The 22574-nt window shown below is 41.1% G+C and overlaps 1 protein-coding gene across 2 annotated transcripts in view; it reads left to right on the plus strand.

Annotated features, from left to right (window-relative positions):
- The window catches only part of YWHAE (tyrosine 3-monooxygenase/tryptophan 5-monooxygenase activation protein epsilon), a 44448-nt gene that overhangs the window by 11286 nt on the left and 10588 nt on the right, over positions 1-22574 (plus strand). Inside the window, exon 2 of one of the 2 annotated variants that reach the window (XM_079725277.1) lies at positions 21091-21290. In XM_079725277.1, the coding sequence (XP_079581403.1) occupies positions 21091-21290 (200 nt within the window). Of the gene's footprint in view, positions 1-20824; positions 21291-22574 lie in introns of those variants that run through there. The other variant, XM_079725276.1, reaches the window with a different exon arrangement.

A 22574-nucleotide genomic window follows, 5' to 3' on the forward strand; every position in this document is an offset into this window, starting at 1 on the left:
TTTTTTTTGGTTGCACTGGGTCTTTGTTGCTGCGCCACGCGGGCTTTCTCTAGTTGCAGCGAGCGGGAGCTACTCTTCGTTGTGGTGCGTGGGCTTCTCATTGCGGTGTCTTTGCTTGTTGCAGAGCCACAGGCTCTAGGCACGTGGGCTTTAGTAGTTGCAGCATGCAGGCTCAGTAGTTGTGGCTCACGGGCTCTAGAGTGCAGGCTCAATAGTTGTGGTGCACGGGCTTAGTTGCTCCGTGGCATGTGGGATCTTCCTGGACCAGGGCTCGAACCTGTGTCTCGTGCATTGGCAGGCGGATTCTTAAGCACTGCGCCACCAGGGAAGCCCTGTTCTTTAGGTTTTAATTTTATAACTTAAAGGTTATTTTGAACAGTCTTTTGGCTTAATTTGTGTTTTCTTTCATATATGAATAAGGCAGAAGGGTATGTAGGTTTGAGTATATTTTTCATTGAAGAGAGAGATGAGATAGTAGAATGAGCACTGGACCAGAAATCATTAAATTCAGGGGAGGTCTTGTCATGTCCATGTTTTATGTCTGATTACTGTTCCTTCAGACGTGTAACTTAAGTCTCAGGGCCTGTTTTTCTCATCTGTATAATAGACTTCTTTTTTAATTATTATTATTACTATTATTTCTATTATTATTTTTAGGTCGCGCTGTGGGGCATGCGGGATCTTAGTTCCCCAACCAGGGATCGATGCCCCCTGCATTGGGAACATGGAGTCTTAACCACTGGACCGCCAGGGAAGTCCCTGTATAATAGACTTATGAAAGCTGTTTTATACAATTTGCAGGCAGAAACTTTAAAAAAAGTAATCTTTGCCTTGTGACCAGCAGAGTGGAGGGCTATGAAAGAAATCTCAATTCAGCTGTGGATTGTGTCTACAACTTTGGGTTTTACTCCAGTCAACTAAGCTATTGGTTCATTTAATAGAGGAACTCCCATTTGCCAAGTTTTCATATATATTCCTGCTTGTGTTGAATGAATTACAAGGTTCAAGTATATGAAATTGTCAATTTCAGCCATTTTTGACCTACAAAAATGATAATTTTACATGATTTAATGTAATGTTAAGTTGTGGTCGGAAGGCCTGGAAGATGAGGCTTCAATATACCCCAAAAGGCATCAAGCTTTTAAGGAAGCACCAGGATTAATGAGGGACTGTGCACGAATACTTTCCCTCAGAGGCTGGTTTAGCTTTTTTACTTACCCTACTTGAGTTGACCTATTTTCACTTTGTAGGTCTGTTCTCTTTTTTTTTTCTTTTTTTCTTTTCTCAGAATAATGGATTCAAATTTGCTGTATTTGCAATTCTTTTAATGCAGCACTTTCACGGTCACTTTGGCATGATAAACTTCTCTTGGAACTGTGCAACATAGGGACCCCAGATATTTTGATCATTTTGGAGAAAAGGTGCTGCATAAAATACTGTTTTTTCTCCCGAATAACGTGAATGGAATTTCGTCCTGTTTTGCTAGTTGTCAGGATAAAGAGAATGTACAAGGCTACTACCCTCATTGTTCTTCCCAGAGGAGAGTTGGTCTCAGTATTATACTTTACAGTTGGTAAAATGCAGTTGTAAGAAAATGTTTGGATTTACTAGATTATGTAGTATTAATATGGTTCCTTAAGTGTAACCAGTAGAATCCTATTTATTAATGTGGAATTTTTCTTAGTGTTTTATATTTTAAATTACTGTTGTCTTTCTCCTTTCCCCTTATGCATTGTGAGATTCTTTGTTTCTTTCTAGCTTTGAAATCTTAACTAGTGCTTATTCCTAAACCCCCTGGCTTTTTCACATGGCCACTGGAGATGTTCACATGTTATTTTATTTAATCAAGGAATAGAGAGATTATGGGACTTCCCTGGGGGCACAGTGGTTAAGAATCCGCCTGCCAATTCAGGGGACACCGGTTTGAGCCCTGATCCGGGAAGATCCCACGTGCCACGGAGCAGCTAAGCCTGTGTGCTACAACTACTGAGCCCATGCTCTAGAGCCCGCGAGCCACGACTACTGAGCTCGCGTGCTGAATCTACTGAGCCCGCGCGCCTAGGCCCTGTGCTCCACAATAAGAGAAGCAACTGCAATAAGAAGCCCGCGCACCACAACGTAGAGTAGCTCCTGCTCGCCGCAACTAGAGAGAGCCCGCAGGCAGCAATGAAGACCCAACACAGCCATAAATAAATAAATAAATTTATAATTAAAAAGGAAGAGAGAGATTAAACAGTGTTGAGCAGAAGAAAAATACCACTGTTTGTAATTCTTATTTATTTTTGGCTGCGTTGGGTCTTCGTTGCTGCATGTGGGCTTTCTCTGGTTGTGGCAAGCAGGGGCTACTCTTCATTGCGATGTGCAGGTTTCTCATTGCGGTGGCTTCTCGTTGCGGGGCACGGGCTCTAGGCACACGGGCTTCAGTAGTTGTGGCACGTGAGCTGTAGAGCACAGGCTCAGTAGCTGTGGCACACGGGCTTAGTTGCTCCGTGGCATGTGGGATCTTCCCGGACCAAGGCTCGAATCCGTGTCCCCCGCATTGGCAGGCGGATTCCTAACCACTGTGCCACCAGGGAAGCCCTCCCCACTTTTCTAAAAAAAATATTTTATATTTGGCTGCATCAGGTCTTAGTTGCGGCATGTGGGATCTTTCATTGCAGTGTGTGGGTTTCTCTCTAGCTGTGGCGTGCGCAGGCTCTGTAGTTGCCCTGCGGCATGTGAGATCTTATTAGTTCCCCGAACTGGGATCAAATCTGCATCCCCTGTATTGGAAGGCGGATTCTTAACCACTGGACCACCAGGGAAGTCCACAATTTTCCCGATTCTTTTTTTTAACTACAGAAGTTAAAATTAAATGTAAAAATGTTAAACAAGTACAGCCCTATCAAGTAAAATATTGACAGCTACTCCAATCTGCCAGATGTAACGATTGTTGAGAGTTTGAATATACTTTTAGAATTTTGTCTGCTCAAGTGCCAATGCGTGTATTCACAAACATACCTTGTTTTATTGACTCTGATGTTATTGATATAACATGCATCTCACTAATACAGAAAAATGCTAACTGCATCATGACGTGCCACTGACTAAGAGAAATCTGGGTTTCAGAGATGTTAATGTAAAAAAAAAGTATCCTAAAGATAGATACATGTTTATAGTATATGCACTTAATGTACTGCATTCTTTCATAGAAGTCACATTATATATGTTATTTAGCCACATGCCTTTTTCCCTCAACAAAACATTGTGAATATAAAAAATGTATTTTAAAATAAAAATTGGGACTTCCCTGGTGGTGCAGCGATTAAGAATCTGCCTGCCAATGCAGGAGACACGGGTTTGATCCCTGGTCTGGGAAGATCCCACATGCCGCGGAGCAGTTAAACCCATGAGCCACAACTACTGAGCCCGCAAGCCACAATTACTTTGCCTGCGAGCCACAACTACTGAGCCCGCATACCACAACTACTGAAGCCCGCGTACCTAGAGCCCGTGCTCCACAACGAAGACCCAACACAGCCATAAATAAATAAATAAATTTATTTTAAAAAAAATTGGACCATTTCGACCAGACTAACATAAAAACTTTTAAAATGTCTGGTTTGTTCACCTATGTCAGTCTACCTTTAAAGAAGAAAACCTTCCCAAGGGATTTTACTGTGCAGCCAGGGTTGAGAAACATGGGAATAGATCGTTTCTCAAACCCCTGACTAAGAGTTACTGAGGGTGCTTATTAAAAATTAAGGCATTTGATCAGTACTCAAATTTAATACATATCTCCGGGTATACAGCTAGATTTGACTAGACGACCTTGTAGAGCTCCCTTCTTAGAGGCTGTCTCAGCTGTTTTTTCAGCAGTGAATTGCCAGAGACCCTGAGTTGGAGAATATGGGAAATTCTGTGGCAATATTGCATAGTTTTTGGTCCAGTTTTTAAAAAAGTATGATCAATTAACTCTTGTTTTTGAGTGGTGCTGCATACTTTGAGTATGGACCTCTTACTGTTTTTTCCCTTCATTTACGTAGTTTATTGATTTCTGTCACTTTTCCCTGTTTCTGCTTCTGTATTTTCATATTATGTTTTTTAAAAAATTTATTTATGGTGCATTGGGTCTTTGTTACTGCATGCAGGCTTTCTCTAGTTGGGGCGAACGGGGTCTACTTTTTGTTGGGGTGTGCAGGCTTCTCATTGCGGTGTCTTCTCTTGTTGCAGAGCACGGGCTATAGGCATGTGGGCTTCAGTAGTTGTGGCACGTGGGCTCAGTAGTTGTGGTTCATGGCCTCTAGAGTGCAGGATCAGTAGTTGTGGCACATGGGCTTAGTTGCTCTGCGTGTGGGATCTTCCCAGACCAGGGCTTGAACCTGTGTCCCCTGCATTGGCAGGTGGATTCTTAACCACTGCCCCACCAGGAAAGCCCCCAGAGGTCTTCTTTAAGTAGAGATTATAACAGGAGCGGTTGTGATGGTGCCTGGGATGTCTGCTTTTTCATTAAGCCCCCAGGTGATGTCTGATGTTCCTGGTCTGTAGACTACACTTCCTGTAGCAAGGATTATAGACTTATGTTCTTCAACCACAACTTTGTCTTAGTTTGAGTTTCCCTAGAAGTGGACCCTAAAGCAAAGATTCAGGAGCCAATGATTTACTTTGTTGGGGAAAGAAACATCAGTTAGGAAGTGAGGGCCAGCAGATAGTCAATAAAGGTGTATTACCAGGCTAACTACCACTGTGGGCAACTGTAACTGAATGATCCTGGAGGAACTTTGAGAGCCATTGTCAAACATATGTTTCATAGCCTTCTACTGGAAAAAGATCCCATCTGTGACTTTCATAGCTAGAGAGAAGTCAGTGCTTGGCTTAAAAGCTTCAAAGAACAGGCTGACACTCTTATTAGGTACTAATGCAGCTGGTGATTTAAAGTTGAAGCCAATGCTCATTTATTGATTTTTTTTCTTAAATTGATTTTATTATTTACTTTTGGCTGCGTTGGGTCTTCGTTGCTGCGCGCGGGCTTTCTGTAGTTGGCGGCGAGTGGGGGCTGCTCTTCATTGGCGGTGCACCGGCTTCTCATTGCAGTGGCTTCTCTTGTCGTGGAGCACGGGCTCTAGGCGTGTGGTCTCAGTAGTTGTGGCGCTCGGGCTTAGTTGCTCCGCGGCATGTGGGATCTTCCCAGACCAGGGCTCGAACCCATGTCTCCTGCACTGGCAGGCAAATTCTTAACCACTGCGCCCCCAGGGAAGCCCCACGTTTATTGATTTCCGAAAATCCTAGGGCCCTTAAAAATTATGCTAAATTTACTCTGCCTGAGCTCTGTAAATGGAACAACAAAGCCTGGATGACAGCACATCTGTTTACAACATGGTTTGTTGACTATTTTAAGCCCACTGTTGAGATCTACTGCTCAGAAAAAAAGATTCCTTTCAAAATATTGCTGCTCATTGACAATGCACCTGATCACCCAAGGGCTCTGATAAGAGATGTACAATGAGATTAATGCTGTTTTCGTGCCTGCTAACACAACATCCATTCTGCAGCCCAGGGATCAAGGAGTAATTTCAACTTTGAAGTCTTACTGTTTATGAAACATATTTTGTAAGGCTGTAGCTTCCATAGTTAGTGATTCCTCTGGTGGATCTGAGCAAAGTAAATCGAAAACCGTTTGGAAAGGAGTCAACATTCTAGATGCCATTAAGACTAAGTTCACTGTTCTTTATTTAGCTTATTACTGCTTCAAGCACAGTGTTAACGCTTCTCTAAGTGCTTACATCTTCCTGGATTCCTGTTTGTTTTTAAGTCTTAAAAGAGGCAAGCAGGGCTTCCCTGGTGGCGCAGTGGCTGAGAGTCCGCCTGCCGATGCAGGGGACACAGGTTCGTGCCCCGGTCCGGGAGGATCCCACATGCCGTGGAGCTGCTGGGCCTGTGAGCCATGGCTGCTGAGCCTGCGCATCCGGAGCCTGTGCTCCGCACTGGGAGAGGCCACAACAGTGAGAGGCCCACGTGCAGCAAAAAAAAAAAAAAAAAAGGCAAGCAAAGAAAAGGATTTTAACATATTGTTGAGTTCGTATTATGTGCCAGGGACTTTACGATGCAATCTCATTTTAACTCTCATAACCCAATGAGTGATGGTTATCTTCCAAGTTGTAGGTGAGGAAACAAGTTCATAGAGGTTAAGTGACATAGGTCAAATAGCATGTAAGTGAATATCTAAGCCAGAATGAAAATCTAATCTGCATCATTCTGGCTATAAAGGTGGTTTCCTACCATGCTGTTGTCCGAAGTGTGTGTGTCTTTTGGTCCACCTAGTAACAGTACAAGTGATATGACAAGAATAGTAAAAATGTTACTGGAATAAAATAAGATCTCTTTAGAGAGGCTTCCCAGACCTCCTGTTTTGTTTCAGCGTCCTATTCATTTCATATAGTACTCAACACAAAAGTGTATTTAGATGTCAGATTTATTCTGTCAACTTTAAGCCATTTAAACTTTTGCTTAAAGAAGAATCCCAGGGACTTCCCTGGTGGCACAGTGGTTAAGAATCCGCTTGCCAATGCTGGGGATACGGGTTCGATCCCTGGTCTGGGGAGATCCCACATGCCGTGGGGCAGCTAAGCCTGTGCACCACAACTACTGAAGCCCGCGTGGGCATCCTAGAGCCTGCACGCCGCCACTGCTGAGCCCACGCGCTTAGGGCCCATGCTCCCCAACAAGAGAAGCCACTGCAGTGAGAAGCCCGCACACTGCAACTAGAGAAAGCCTGCACGTGCCACAGCAAAGATCCAACACAGCCAAAAGTAAATAAAATATTAAAAAAACCAAAAAAAACCCCAGGAGTGGCTTTCAAATCTTGGCCAAACTGTTTACTCAGATTGCTTTTTAAAATAAACCTTCTTAGCATATGTAAGATACATCTCAATATTTTGTTGGTTTTAACAAAATATAACTAGAGATTACTATAGCTTTTTATCTCTCTAGGAAAATACAAGTCTCCTAAAGCTACAAGCATCAGCTTTTAATTGTATTTTTAGATCCTTTCCACGTTATTTACTGTTGGAATTAAAGTAGTTAAGAATATTTATTTTATTTATTTATTTTGGCTGCGCCGCATGGCTTGTGGGATCTTATTAGTTCCCCAGCCAAGATTGAACGTGGACCCTCGGCAGTGAAAGCACCGAGTCCTAACCGCTGGACCGCCAGGGGATTCCCAGTTAAGAAGTTTTTAATAGATTGACTTACAATTTTGAGTAATGTAAAATCTTAAATTGTGTTTTCGCACCTCAGAACTCTTCAGTGATTTGGAAGCACACTCATACAAGTGCAAAAAACATTTTAAAGTGATGGCATCACAAACTTTGTGCAGACTTAGGCAGCTGAATTATTAGTGATGAAACTAAATTGTGGAATTTGGCAGGGATTTAATGTTCAGCAGCCAATTTAAGTCAGTTTTCTGAGAATGTTTTGTAACCAGCTTAATCTGATGGGCTTATGAGAGTATAGCTCTGTCAAAAATCATGTTCCATAGGGATCATACTGAATTTCCTTTTTTTTTTTTTTTTTGCCGTACGCCGGCCTCTTACTGTTGTGGCCTCTCCCGTTGCAGAGCACAGGCTCCGAACGCACAGGCCCAGCGGCCATGGCTCACAGGCTTAGCTGCTCCGCGTCATGTGGGATCTTCCCGGACCCGGGCACGAACCCGTGTCCCCTGCATCGGCAGGCGGATTCTCAACCACTGCGCCACCAGAGGAGCCCCATACTGAATTTCTTTCATGGTTAGCTGACAATACCTGCCCTTAAAATTGTCCAGGTCAAATTTCTTTTCCATGGCTTTATGGTACAGAATTATTGGTGCCAGTAGAGTATTCGTCAGTGTGACAGAAAATGCATAGTTTTAGAAAAAATTTGGCTCTTACCTGTATATTCCTAAATATTAACAGTCATTGCTACCAAGAGATACGACTCTTAGAAATCTGTAAGACAGGATGGTGATTGTCATTGGATTATCTATATGAATTGATTATGTTTAGTGGTTGTACAAATTTTGCTTAGCTGGTAATTTCACTCATTTCTTGGAGGTTGTCTAAGTCCATCAGATCATCTGAAAGCAGCATAACACCTGGACATTCACATAGGTAACGTCCTGTAGAAATGCTCTCATTGATTTCATGAGATCAGAAGTATCTGAGTGAAGACTGCTTCTCTTGTGTAAATCTAGTCAGACATTTTCTGTGACTCTTTTTACATAAAGATCCACATGGTAAATTCCTCTTAGATTTAGTACCTTGGACATTTTTTCTCCAACAAACTTGCATACTTCTTGTTATCAAATACAGGAACAGAATTTAGCTTGGGACATTTTATTATTTTTATTTCTTTTTTTGGAGTTTTTTAAAAACGAATTTGTTTTTGGCTGCATTGGGTCTTCGTTGCTGCATGCGGGCTTTCTCTAGTTGCGGCGAGTCGGGGCTACTCTTCGTTGCGGTGCGTGGGCTTGTCATTGTGGTGGCTTGTTGTGGAGCACGGGCTCTAGGCGTGCGGGCTTAAGTAGTTGTGGCTCATGGGCTCTGGAGCGCAGGCTCAGTAGTTGTGGAACACGGGCTTAGTTGCTCCGCAGCATGTGGGATCTTCCTGGACGAGGGCTCGAACCCGTGTCCCCTGCGTTGGCAGGTGGATTCTTAACCACTTTGCCACCAGGAAAGTCCAGCTTGGGACATTTTAAGTTGTTGCTTCAGTTGTCATTAACCATAGACAAAATTCGTGGTCTGTGTTAATTAATTGCCTATAATTCCTGTGCGTATCTGTGACCTTATAAGTAATGTCTGGTTTGATAGCCTTTTTTTTTTTTAAATAAATCTTAGTGTGGTTTCATGGGGTGTTTGTTTGTTTTTTTTAAGCTATCTTGAGACACTGTAGTGCGCCCTCCCCATTTCTTCCAGCTTCTTGCACTTGGGCAGCAGCAGGGTCATGTGAGCTGTTTGGCCAATGAAACGTGAGCAGAAATCGTATGTGTAACTGTGTACAGTAAGTCCCTTACATACGAACTTGTTCTGTTCCAAGAGCGCGTTTGTAAGTCCAATTTGTTACTAAGCCCGACAAAGTTAGACTAGGTACCCAACTAACACAATCTGCTATATAGTACTGTACTGTAATAGGTTTATAATACTTTTCACAGAAATAATACATAAAGAAAACAAACAGTACCTTGAAAAGCACAGTAGTGCAGTACAACAGCTGGCATACAAGGACTGGCATTGAGTGAACAGGCAAGAAGAGTTACTGACTGGAGGAGGGAGAGGAAGTGGGAGATGGTAGAGCTGAAGGATCGTCAGCAATAGGAGACGGAGGGCAAGCTGCAATTTCACTCACACCTGACGTTGATGGGACAGGTTCTGGTTCCTTGCTGGATTCAATTCTACCTACCCTCTTGAGAAAACGATCCAGTCATGTCTGGGTAGTAGCTCTTTTTTTCCGTCATAAATGACACGGTAGGACTGGATTGCAATCTGAACGGCTGCTGCAGTACCGTTCTACGTTTGGGTCCTGTGCCTCAAAAAACTAAAAGTGCCTCCTCAAGTAAAATCTCCTTGCCATTTCCCACACTGTCTCTTTGATTCTTCAGTTACTACTTCTTTTGTCTCTCTTCGTCTTTTCTGTGGGTCTCCAATTCCATCAGGTCTTCATTAGTAAGCTCCTCGTGTTGCACAGCAAGGAGTTCAATGAAGTCATCCTCTTGCAGACCTAGCTTGAAATAAAGACACTATACTATTGTTCTCTATACAGTACTGTAAAGTACACAAAAGCACAACCACTTGTAACGGATGCATGCACGTGACAGTGTACTCCAGGCAGGTGAACTGACTCAGGTGATTGGACATGCTAACACATGTTCCTGTTTTTGAAAGTTCACAACTTGAAGGTTCGTATGTAGGGGACTTAACAGAGACAGTGACAAATCCTTTCCTGATTCTTCTGTTTCTTCCCTTGCTTCCTTGACTAGAGAAGCCTCAAGTACAGAACCATACAGCCCCAAGATGGTGGACTCTCACAAACATCTGAGTGAAAAAGAAACCTTTGTTGTGTCAAGGCTCTGCAATTTGATGAATAATTTGGTTCCCAAGCTCACCTGTCCTTTGGGAATACAGAATTATCAATCACAATTCAGAAAAGGTTGAAAACATGTTTACTGTCTCTTGTACTTTCAATTTTGAGATATTAAATAGATTGCATCTAGGCCTCTCTGCTTTCCAGAATCTTAGGGGAGGCAGAGCTGTTTCAGAATTACATGCCAGCTTCTCTAAAGGTCATCCTTCGGCTGGTATGTTAAATATGTGCATGCTATATGCAGGACATTTTGCTTTCATGGCATGCCTCAATATGAATGAATCATTAAAGGGCGTAAAACTTCCCCCTTCTGTGCACACTAAGTCTCTGGTGGAGCTCCTTCTTTTCATTCCTTAATTTCTAAACCATATCTCTTCAGAACTAAATATTGAGATTTTAAGGGAGATAGTCATCACATTAAGCTCTCTGGCCAGTCTGAGCTCTTTCATCTTAAGCCTTTAGTTCTCCCTTTGGTTCTCAATCTAGCTATTCTCCACTGTTGCTCTACTGTTGCTGGCACAAGTCTGGTTTTCTGCTTTTTATTCATTTGGGAACTCCCCCACCCCCCTACCCCAACCCATGCCAAACATCAGGTTTTTCTTTGCTGCTGTACTTATCTTCCCCACTTTTGACCCAGAAAACACAGATATTTTTTCTGTGTATGGTACAAGAGGCATTGACCTTCATACATCCCAGCTTTCAGTGTTAAGTTTCTCTGTTAATCACAAGATGGAAATGTTCCCAAAATTTAAACTTTTGACACTGGGACATTCCCTGGTGGTCCAGTGGTTAGGCCTCCACGCTTTCACTGCAGGGGGTGTGGGGTTGATCCCTGGTGGGAGATCCCGCATGTGGTGCGGTGCGACCGAAAGGAAAAAAAAAAGGAAAAAAAAAAAACTTTTTTCTTCAGCAACTGGGAAAATACTTCAAGATATTTGTTCTCTTCCTTTTGCTGTTCTCTTCTAGTGTAGAATGGCTTTCTGTGATGGTGATTCTTTTCTCTTTATTATCTTATTATCCTTATTTGAGGTTTTTAGTTATTTTGTAAAGTGTCTCTAAGATAATAGTCATCATGTGATAAAGTGAAAAACTCAGTGTGAGGGGAAAATGGTGGTACTATATTGAAAAGTATAGTTTTTACACTTCTATTTTAACAATAGATCTTCCTGTTTTGAAGAAGTACTCTCATTTGATAGAAATATTAATATATCTTGGGGGAGGGGTAAAGACTTCTCTATATGTCAGTCCAGATGTATGCATATAAAATATATTCTGGGACTTCCCTGGTGGCGCAGTGGTTAAGAATCTGCCTGCCAATGCAGGGGACACGGGTTTGATCCCTGGTCCCAGAAGATCCCACATGCTGCGGAGCAGCTAAGCCCATGTGCCACAACTACGGAGCCTGCGCTCTACAGCCCGCGAGCCACAACTACTGAAGCATGTGCACTCTAGGGCCCGCATGCCGCAACTACTGAGCCCGTGTGCTGCAGCTGTGGAAGCCTGCACGTCTAGAGCCTGTGCACCACAATGAAGAGTAGCCCCTGCTCAACACAACTAGAGAAAGCCCGTGGACAGCAATGAGGACCCAACGCAGGCAATACACACACACACACACACACACACACACCACATGTATGTATGTATGTATGTATGTATGTATGTACTGGGACTTGCCTGGTGGCACACTGGATAAGACTCTGCACTCCCAACACAGGGGGCCTGGGTTCAATCCCTGGTCAGGGAACTAAATCCCACATGCATGCCACAACTAACAGTTTGCATGCCACAACTAAGGAGCCCACATGCTGGAACTATGGAGCTCGTGAGTTGCAACTAAGGAGCCCGCCTGCTGCAACTAAGATGTGGTGTAACCAAATAAATAAATAAATATTAAAAGAAATACTGTAACAAATGCAATAAAGACTTTAAAAATGGTCCCCATCCAAAATAAATTTAAAATATATATATATATATTCTGATAGATCCCAAACTAACAATTTCAAACAACCATGCCTGATAACTAATAATTGGTCTGGAGAGATTTTTACTGAGGTGATTTTTATTATTTCAACAAGGTGAATTTTACAGAGAGTTTTACGATTTACAGAGGTACCTTGGTTTTTTTCCCCCTGGCTTTTCCCATGATAGTTCTGCATCACCCCTGAGATAACTTTGCATTCTTTCCATTTGACATAATGATTTGGGAAGCTTGCCTTCATGCAAGCCAGAAATAAATGTATTGTCTTAAGTTTTTTCTCATGTTGGGTCTTTGGAGGAATTTCTTTTCAACAGTCCCTAGTTAACTGAAGATTTTATCAATACTATCATCATGTCTGTCATCTGGATTACTTTTCATTGAGAAGGGGGGACTACAGAGTTTGGGACAGAGCTGCTTAGTTCATCTTCGTCATGTGTGTGTGAGAAAATACACATAACAAAATTTACCACGTTGATCATTTTTTTTAAACAGTGATATATATATTTTTAAAATTATTTATTTATTTGGCTGCGCCGGATGTTGGTTGCGTTATGTGGGATCTTTGTTGCAGCATGTGAGATCTAGTTCCCTGACCAGGGATCGAACCCTGGTCCCCTGCATTGGGAGCTCAGAGTCTTAACCACTGGACCACCAGGGAAGTCCCACCATGTTGATCATTTTTTAGTGTATAGTTCAGTGGTGTTAAATACATTCATATTTTTCTGAAGCCATTACCATCCATCCCCCTGATTCTTTCCATCTTGTAAAACCGCAACTATCCATTAAACAGTAACTTCCCATTGTCCCCTTAGCCCCTGGAAACTAACATTATACTTTCTTTATGACTAATTTAAGTATCTCATATAAGTGGAATCATACAACATTTGTGTTTTTGTGACTGGTTTCTTTCACTTAGTATAATGTCCTTAAGGTTCATCTATGTCGTAGCATATTGCAGAATTTCCTTTTTAATATTCCATTGCATGTATATACCTACCTTTTGCTTATTTCTTCACCCGTCAACGGACACTTGGTTGCGTCCATGTTGTAGCTATCACGAATAATGCTGCTATGAAAATACCCAGATATATCTGTTCACGATCCTGCTTTCAGTTCTTTTTGGTATATACTCGAAGTGGAATTGCTGGGTCATATGGTAATTCTGTTTTCAGAATTTTTTGAGGAACTACCATACTGGTTTACGCAGGAAATGTACCATTTTACATGACCACCAACAGGGCATGGGGTCCAATTTCTCCACATTCTTGCCAACACCTGTTTTCTGGCTTATTGATAGTGGCCATCCTAATGGGGGTGAAGTGTGGTAGATGATCTTAGTCTTTTAAATAAAGGAAAGAGCTAGATTTTTTTTCCCCTTGATTGTCTTGCTCTAAATGCACCCTAGGAGGCTCTTGATTGGGAATCAAATCTGGTTATTATTTAAAATGGCACTTTTGTATCCTCTGTTATAGATTGCTTTGATGGGCTTATTTCCTACCCTCTCCTTTTTTTTTAAAACATCAACCAGCCACTTTTCCATATAAAAGACAAGTTATAACCCTTCACATTCTTTGTGCCTTTTCTTCATAATCTATAGCAGATGAATTGGTAAGCCTGCTAGACTACAGTATACCCAGTTCTCAGAATATCTCCAAATGCCTTGACTTTTGTATTATGAAAGAGTTTTGATCGTCTTTAGTCATTTCATGTACAGAATTCAAGATCAGATCATATAATACTAGATACTTCATAAGTCTCTAAGATGCCATGGTCTTGTTAATTGGGTGTATTATTTGAATGTACTATAGGCAGTTAGCTAAAGTTTGATAACATAGGACACCTATACTAAATTCCCCTTTATGTATTTAATGAACAGAATTCGGACCTTCAGGATGATTCTTTGGGTGTCAGAAACTTCTTTAGGGACAGATACATAGCTAAATTTTCTACAAAATAAAATGGGCTGCAGAAAAAGGGCCTATTGAAATTGCTGAGAAGGAACTATAGAATCTCTTGTTCTATCTAGGGGGGGATCCTTAAATAGGTTTCATTTATCTGTGATATAGTCAGGCCCACCAGAATATATTTCTCAATCTCTATTAACGTAGTTCAGTTTACATTCTTCATTCTTTCATCAAATGTTTGTGTGCCATTTATATCATTAGATACTGTGCTTTTCTGGGAATAGAGAGATAAAGACACAGTTAATAACCTTTTAGGACGGTAGTATTTGATTGGAAGAAAAACACTGATTCTCAACACAGGGAAAGAAGTATGAACATGGGTTGGACAGCACAGTAAGGCTTCGCAGAATAAGAACTTGATCCAGAGGGATGAATAGTTTCCTAGACAAAGAGAAAAGGTCATGGGTCAACTGATCAATCTTTACATAAAGCAAGCCCAAGACCTCTCCAGAACCTTGAGTGACAGAACCTTTTTAAGGCAGTGTTTGATTCTGTGGCCCTTTTCTGTCCTTGGGGTGTTTGCCGTTAGTGTTTTTGGACTTAATTTGTTTCTGTGAGCACACTTCTTGGAAAGTTAGTTGAATGTGGTGGTTAAGAGGGAGCTCAGGCACTTAAGTTAGATTGTCTGGGTTCGAATTCTGGTTTTACCACTTAATAGCTGTGTGACTTTAGGCAAGTTACTGTTTCAGTTTTTTGTCTTTAAAGTCAGAATTATGTGTTCTGACAGCCGGCAGACATTTCTTTCCATGTTCAGAGAAATCATGGTTAGGACCCTGTATACTTTGGTAGGAGGTACATGAGTCCTATCATCCAGTACAGAGCCTGCTTGTTTTCCTGTGATTCTGAACAGTTTGCTTCCATCCTGAGTCTGGCTCTTACTAGAAACTGTAGGCCCCCCTTTAGATTTTGTACTCTGTCTTTATAAAATTAATAAGACTATTGGACCTCAGCAGAGACCTGTTTTACCATCTGGCAGGGACAGTCTTGGGAGAATCAAGTTTACTGGGATGTTGTTTACTGTTAGTGGCATGGGAGCATCTGCTCTCTACTAGGCATTGGCAGTTAAGGTTTTTTTTTTTTAGATGTTGGGGGTAGGAGTTTATTAATTAATTTATTTATTTTTGCTGTGTTGGGTCTTTGTTTCTGTGCGAGGGCTTCTCTAGTTGTGGCAAGCGGGGGCCACTCTTCATCGCGGTGCGCGGGCCTCTCACTATCGCGGCCTCTCTTGTTGCGGAGCACAGGCTCCAGATGCGCAGGCTCAGTAGTTGTGGCTCACGGGCCCAGTTTTTCCGCGGCATGTGGGATCTTCCCAGACCAGGGCTCGAACCCGTGTCCCCTGCATTAGCAGGCAGATTTTCAACCACTGCACCACCAGGGAAACCCGGCAGTTAAGGTTTTTGAAGAGACCGTTCTGGGAGGTTAACTTGTAGGTGGAAGAAGATGTAAGCAGGAATAAACCACATTTTAATGTATTAATAAGTGTGTATGTTTGTTGTCATTGAAATCATTTATCTTGCATCTATTATAAAAGCAAACGAAAGGATCCCCATACAGATGAATTCAAATAAATGTTCAAATCTGAGATAATATGATTAAATCAAAGCATGACTGTGGAGGCAGAGTGCCTGTTGTAATCCACTGAATTTGTGATTTTGAGCAAATTTCACCCCCACAGTTTTTAGTTTCCTTCTATAAAATGGGGATAATACTGGTACCTACTTCAAAAGTCTGTTCAGATTCGGTGCATTCAGATTCAGTGTGTGTTGCGGTGCAAAGCATTTGGAACAGTGCCTACCGTGAGGTGTTTTATTTGTGAATGAGTTTATCGAAGGAATGTGTAAATAGTTCAGAGAGCAAAAACCAAGAACCAAAGCTAAATTAAAGTTGGAGTGCAAAACATTTGACTCTCTTGGCAGGATAGTCAGTAAGAAAAAGAAGCAAGCTGGTTTAATGTAATGGATGTCTAACTAGGCTATTATCACTCTGAAGGAGAAATGACCTGGAACGAAATAAGCTTAGTATTTGGTTAAGATGTCCTTTGAGTTGTGAGGATTATATGTTTCAGAGTTTCTGTAACAGTGGTGATTTTCAGTCAGCTACCCGTTGTCCCCAAACTATCAAGAGTCCCAGAAATTATATTTTATTGCCCAAAACTCATGTACCAAACTGCGCATCCACAAGTAGTGATTTGACCATGAGTTGCAGTTATCTGGTTCATAAGTTGTGATCATATCTGCTGCAGATAGATTTGACAGTCTTCCGCCATCTGAGAAATGCTGAGATCGCATTGATAAAATAGTTGCTGCGATAATGATTTCATGAAATACTAGTGTTTGAGAAGGTTGTGTGAATATAACTGGTGTTAGTCCTCTGCTGATGGAGGTTTTAAGGGTGTGGCTAGTCTAGAGTTTTGGATAAATTAGGGTTTTCACATACTTTTGGGGTATTTTATAGTTAGGATTGTGTTTCTGTTGGTGTTAAAAAAAAAGGGTAAGGATGACACCAGTGTTATCGGAATTTCTTTATAGTCATAATTTGTACAAATTGGTACAAAACACTGGTTGTAGAACTTTTAGCTCTTTTCTCTTCTGCTTCGTGCTACTACTATCCCTTAATCTAGTTCCTTCAGGAGTGAAGAAATTTCTGAAGATAAAGGGCTATGAGGAGTAGTTTGGCTTTTAACAGTAACTACTACAATTCCGTAATAAAAAGGCAGATAACTCAAAAATTGTCATAACATCTGAATGGTATTTTCCAGAGAGCATACACAAATAGCCAGTTAGCATATGAAAAGATGCTCAACATCATTAGCCATCAAGGAAATGCGAATCAAAATCAGAGATCCCACTTAACACCCACTAGGATGACTATTAAAAAAAAAAAGGGAACAAGTGTTGGTGAGAGTATGGAGGAATTAGAATCCTTCTCTGTTGCTGGTGGAACGTAAAAATGGTGCAGCCCCTGTTAAAAAGTTCAGCAGTTCCTTCCTCAGAAAGTTATCATATGACCCCACAGTTCCACTCCTTAAGTATATATTCAAGAGATTTGAATGCATACTTACATGAATGTTCATAGCAGCATTTTTCATAATAGCCAAAAAGTGGAAAGTCAACTCAAATGTCCATTAACTGATGAAAGGATAAGTAAAATGTGGTATACACCTGTATACATTCAGTAAATGAAGTATCGATAGATGCTGCACTATGGCTGAACCTTGAAACATGCTAAGTGAAAGAAGCCAGTTACAGAAGACAACATACTGTATAGTTCCCTTTGTATGAAATGTCCAAATAGGTAAATCCATAAAGATGGCAAGTGGATTGGTAGTTGCCTAGGGCTGAGGGATTTGGGGGTGAATGGGGAATGACTGCTAATGTGTATGGAGCTTTTCTTTTTCGAATGATGAAAAATGTTCTAAAATTGATTATAGTAATGGTTGTGCAAATTCTGTGAATATAGCCACCATTGAATTGTATGCTTTAAATAGGTGAGTTGTATGTGAATTACAGATCAGTAAAGCTGTTATTTAATAATAACAGATAACTGCTACTTTTGTATTTGTACCACAGTCTTTTGTGCATTGTTTTGTGGCTTTTTCAATGAAGGGAATTGTATACTTAATTGAAGCTGGGATAGTAGAATATCATTGAGTATTTAAAATGTATTTCTCCCCTCACATTGTAAAACTATTATATGATCATTGTTGAAAATTTCTAGAGCACAGAAAAATGAAAAAAATCTGTCATCTGGAATAGTACCCAGAGACATACCATTGTTAAATTTTTAGTGGTATTAGATATTTGGGTACAGTTTTTCCATATATAATGTTGCAGAGCTCTACAGTTTAAAAGAATTATGGTCTTTTTTTTTGGTGTAGCTAGGTTACTTTTTAAATTGCTTTGTTGTTGGAACAACTTAGATGAAATTACTGGTTCACTTCTGAGGCATGTTTAATTTGTTGTTAGTTTTTGAGAACTAGTATGGCAGTGAGCTTGAAATGATACCCTCTTTACTCTACTGCCACTAAATTTAGCCTTTTTTTCATGGCTGTGGTTAAAAAAAAAAACTGGATGTTTCAGATGAATGTGCTCAGGCTCCCACAGATGGTCTTATATATGCCTTAATATTTGTTTTTTTTTAATGCTTCAGAATTGCATTAAAAAATTCAGCTCTATTGAGGTAAAATTTATAATATACTACTTATACACGTAAAATTCATTGTTTTTTTAAAAATAATTTAGTTTTGGCTGAGTTGGGTCTTCGTTGCTGCGTGTGGGCTTTCTCTAGTTGTGGTGAGCGGGGCCTACTCTTCGTTGCGGTGCGCGGGCTTCTCAAATTGCGGTGGCTTCTCTTGTTGCGGAGCACAGGCTCTAGGTGCATGAGCTTCAGTAGTTGTGGCTCACGGTCTCTAGAGCGTAGGCTCCGTAGTTATGGCATGTGCGGGCTTACTTGCTCCACGGCATGTGGGATCTTTCTGGACCAGGGCTCAAACCCGCGTCCCCTGCATTGGCAGGCGGATTCTTAACCACTGTGCCACCAGGGAAGTCCCAAATTCATTGTTTTGATAAATGTATTCAATTGTGTAACCACCACGGTAGAACAATTCTGTTACACCCCAAATTTCCCTTGTACTCCTTTGCTCACAAGCCTCTCACTTAACCCCCATATCTTGGTAACCACTTACTTGATTTCTGCCTTTATAGTTTTGCATTTTCTATAACTTGATTTAAATGGAATCATAGTCCTTTTTGGTCTGGGTTTTTTCCTTTTGTTTTTAAAAATATCTTTATGGGAGTATAATCGCTTTACAATGTTGTGTTAGTTTCTGTTGTACAACAAAGTGAATCAGCTATAAGTATACATATATCCCCATATCCTTTGGCTCTTGAGCCTCCCTCCCTGGTCTGGCTTTTTTCAATTAGCATCATGTTCTTTTGTTGTTGTTGTTTTGCGGTACGCGGGCCTCTCACTGTTGTGGCCTCTCCCGTTGCGGAGCACAGGCTCCGGACGCGCAGGCTCAGCGGCCATGGCTCACGGGCCCAGCCACTCCGCGGCATGTTGGATCTTCCCGGACCGGGGCATGAACCCCTGTCCCCTGCATCGGCAGGCGGACTCTCAACCACTGCGCCACCAGGGAAGCCCAGCATCGTGTTTTTTGAAATTCATCCATGTTGTCACTTGTATCAGTAGTTCATTCTTTTTTATTCTTGAGTAGTATTCCATTGTATGGATGGACATTTGGGTTGTTTTCACCTTCTGTCTATTATGAATAAAGTTGCTGTGGACATGTATGTAAAAAAGTCTTTGTGCAGATATATATTCGTATCTCTTGGGTAATACCTAGGAGTGGGCTTGCTTAGTCTTACAGTGTTGAACTCTGTAAGAAACTACTGAATTGTTTTCTAAAGATCATATCATCTTAATATTTCTATTTAACTTCTGTTTAAAAAAATATTTATTTGGCTGGGTCAGGTCTTGGTTGCAGAACATGGGATCTTCATTGCAGCATGCAGGATCTTTCGTTGCAGTGCATGGGCTCTTCGTTGCGGCACACTTGCTTTTCTTTAGTTGTGGTGCGCGGGCACCAGAGTGCGTGGGCTCCATAGTTGTGGCATGTAGGTTCTCTAGTTGTGGCTTGCGGGCTCAGTAGTTGCAGCACGTGGGCTCAGTAGTTGTGGCACTCGGGCTTAGTTGCCCCCGCAGCATGTGGGATCTTAGTTCCCCGACCGGGGGCTGAACCCGATTCCCCTGCATTGGAAGGTGGATTCTTAACCACTGCACCACCAGGGAACTCCCCCCACTATGTAACTTCTTGATATTCCTGAAAGGATAATTTTTGGAAACATATCATTTCCTGGGATTACACATAATTTATCATATTATTAAGCAGTGTTTCATAAAGTCACCATCTGCATTGTACTTTAAGGTATGCTTATGCTTAGAATGTATGCTAAGAGTGCTTGTTAAAATGCAGATCCTTGGGTCTCATCACCAAAAATTCTGACGCAGTAAAAGTTGGAGAGCCACATGCTAATATCGCACTTAGTCTTTTCTAAAAGCATAGTTTTCATTAATATATTTATTCAGTTAGTGTTTATTGAGCTGTTTTTGGCTCTTCCTTTGCATTCACGTGCATTTTATTAACTATTTTTTCCTGTACTTGGGATCTCCCAAGGTTTATCTGGGCCCCTTTCTTTGCTCGCCACCTAGTGGTGACAAGTGAGAACCATACAAAACTTTGCTGATGAATGAATTCATAGGAGGTGGACAGTGCCCTTGATTGCAAATACCCAAAGATAAGTTTGTGTTTGTGACTAGCCAAATGCTCAGTATATGTTTGCTATATGAATGAATTCCCTTTTCTCCAGTGACTACTTTTTGGGGAAGTTCAATTTATTTGTATTTAATTGGGGAATAATTTATTTGAGAGTAAATGCATTTCAGAGCCTGTAAATTTAAAACTTTCGTTTTAAACTGCCAGCTGAATTATTTTTACTGGGAAACGGATAGGTGTGCATTCCTAGTTCTCTTAATATGGGAGAGATGCCTCCAAGCCATACTGAATTATACTTTATACTTGATACTGTATGAAGTCATTTTGGTTCCATACAGTTTATATTCTAGATCCTATTTTTTCTGGGCTCTTAATTTACTTTATCTTTTACATGGTTTTAGTTTTTTACTCATACTAGTTTTGATGATTGTGAAGTTATTTTGTTAAAAAATTTGTTTTTTGTTTTACATTAGCTTGAAAGCAAAAAGATCTACTGTGATAAGGATGTTTTCAGGGCTTCCCTGGTGGCGCAGTGGTTGAGAGTCCGCCTGCCGATGCAGGGGACAGGGGTTCATGCCCCGGTCCGGGAAGATCCCACATGCTGTGGAGCGGCTGGGCCCGTGAGTCATGGCCGCTGAGCCTGCGCGTCCGGAGCCTGTGCTCCGCAATGAGAGAGGCCACAACAGTGAGAGGCCCGCGTACCGCAAAAAAAAAAAAAAAAAAAAAAAAGGATGTTTCAATAAAACATAGTTTGTACGGTCTCATTTTATTTTCACTTATAGAAATGGTGGAATCAATGAAGAAAGTAGCAGGGATGGATGTGGAGTTGACAGTTGAAGAAAGAAACCTCCTATCTGTTGCATATAAAAATGTGATTGGAGCTAGAAGAGCTTCCTGGAGGATAATCAGCAGCATTGAACAGAAAGAAGAAAACAAGGGAGGAGAAGACAAACTAAAAATGATTCGGGAATATCGGCAAATGGTGAGATTGTCGTATCCTAGACAAGTTTAAAGAATGATGTCTTAGGTGGTGGACTGTTTAAATCATAGCCTAGTACACACATTGTTGTATACCTGTGTAATGTATATTTTACATTTTAATGTATTTACATCTTTCACTCACCGGTATTGGGAATTATAGGCTATACAGTATTTCAGGACAGAGGAGAAGAACTTTTTTTCCTTGGAAGCTGCAGAGAGTAGTGTTGAGCACCACACAAGTAAAGAACTAATTTAATCTTTGTTTTTATTGTGGTAACTACAAAATACTTCCTTGAGTGACTTGAAATTACCATTCAGGACAATTTAACAAATATTTGTGTGTCTATTATGTGCCACACCAGTTGCTAGGTGTTATGTGCAAAGTTGAGACAGTTACAGTTAATATCTTTATGGAAGATCAGTCTAGTCATTGTTTTTTTAATAGAATAGAAAGTATCAGAGGGCATTGGACATTATTTCATAAAGTTATTGTTTCATATATTACATGTGGGTATATACGATATGTGATGTTTTTATTGTGGGTTTTAGTCAAAAAAGTTTGATCTAGTGCAGTGGTTCTCAACCAGAGGTGACTTTGCTCCTCAGAGGACATTTGGCAATGTCTAGAGGCATTTTGGGTTGTCACAACTTGACAGTTCTGCTGGTATTTCAGTGGGTAGAAATGGGGATACTGCTGAGCATCCTGTTATGCATAGAATAGCCCCCCCCCCCCCCCCGCACTGTTGAGAAACTGATTCTAGTGGAACTGATTGTAAACACACTCTTACGAGTACAGTGAGGGAGATAACAGAAGCAGCCACAAAGGTAGCACGGGGAGTAGTAAGTGTGGTCGGGGGAGGGAAAGGGAACCATTTACTGACGAACATGGGGAGGTGTTTGTAATATATACAATTGTGCAAGATACTGTATCTAGTCTTTAAATGACCGTGTAAAGGGTAGGTATTACTCCAGTTCACAGATGGGAAGACAGGTGTTCTGAGTGATTAAGTAACATACCTGGGGCTACAGAGAAGGTGGTTAGCTGGTACCAGTGTGACCATTACTTTCAAATATGTTGAAAAAAGAATATGGATTGTCAATAGACAAGTTTGGTGTCTCAGAGGGATGAGGAAATGAGAAAGTGCTGAAGAGGTAAGTCTGTGAACTAGATTGTGGGATTTGGGATAAGTAGGAAAGGAAGCAGGAAGCAAAGAGAGGAACTGATAACTTGGGAGAAGATGAAAGAGTCAAGAGGTTGGAATTTAAGACTTCCAGGATAGAACAG

The sequence above is a fragment of the Hyperoodon ampullatus genome (assembly GCF_949752795.1).
Source record: "Hyperoodon ampullatus genome assembly, chromosome: 19".
In the NCBI taxonomy this organism is placed as follows: Eukaryota; Metazoa; Chordata; class Mammalia; order Artiodactyla; family Ziphiidae; genus Hyperoodon; species Hyperoodon ampullatus.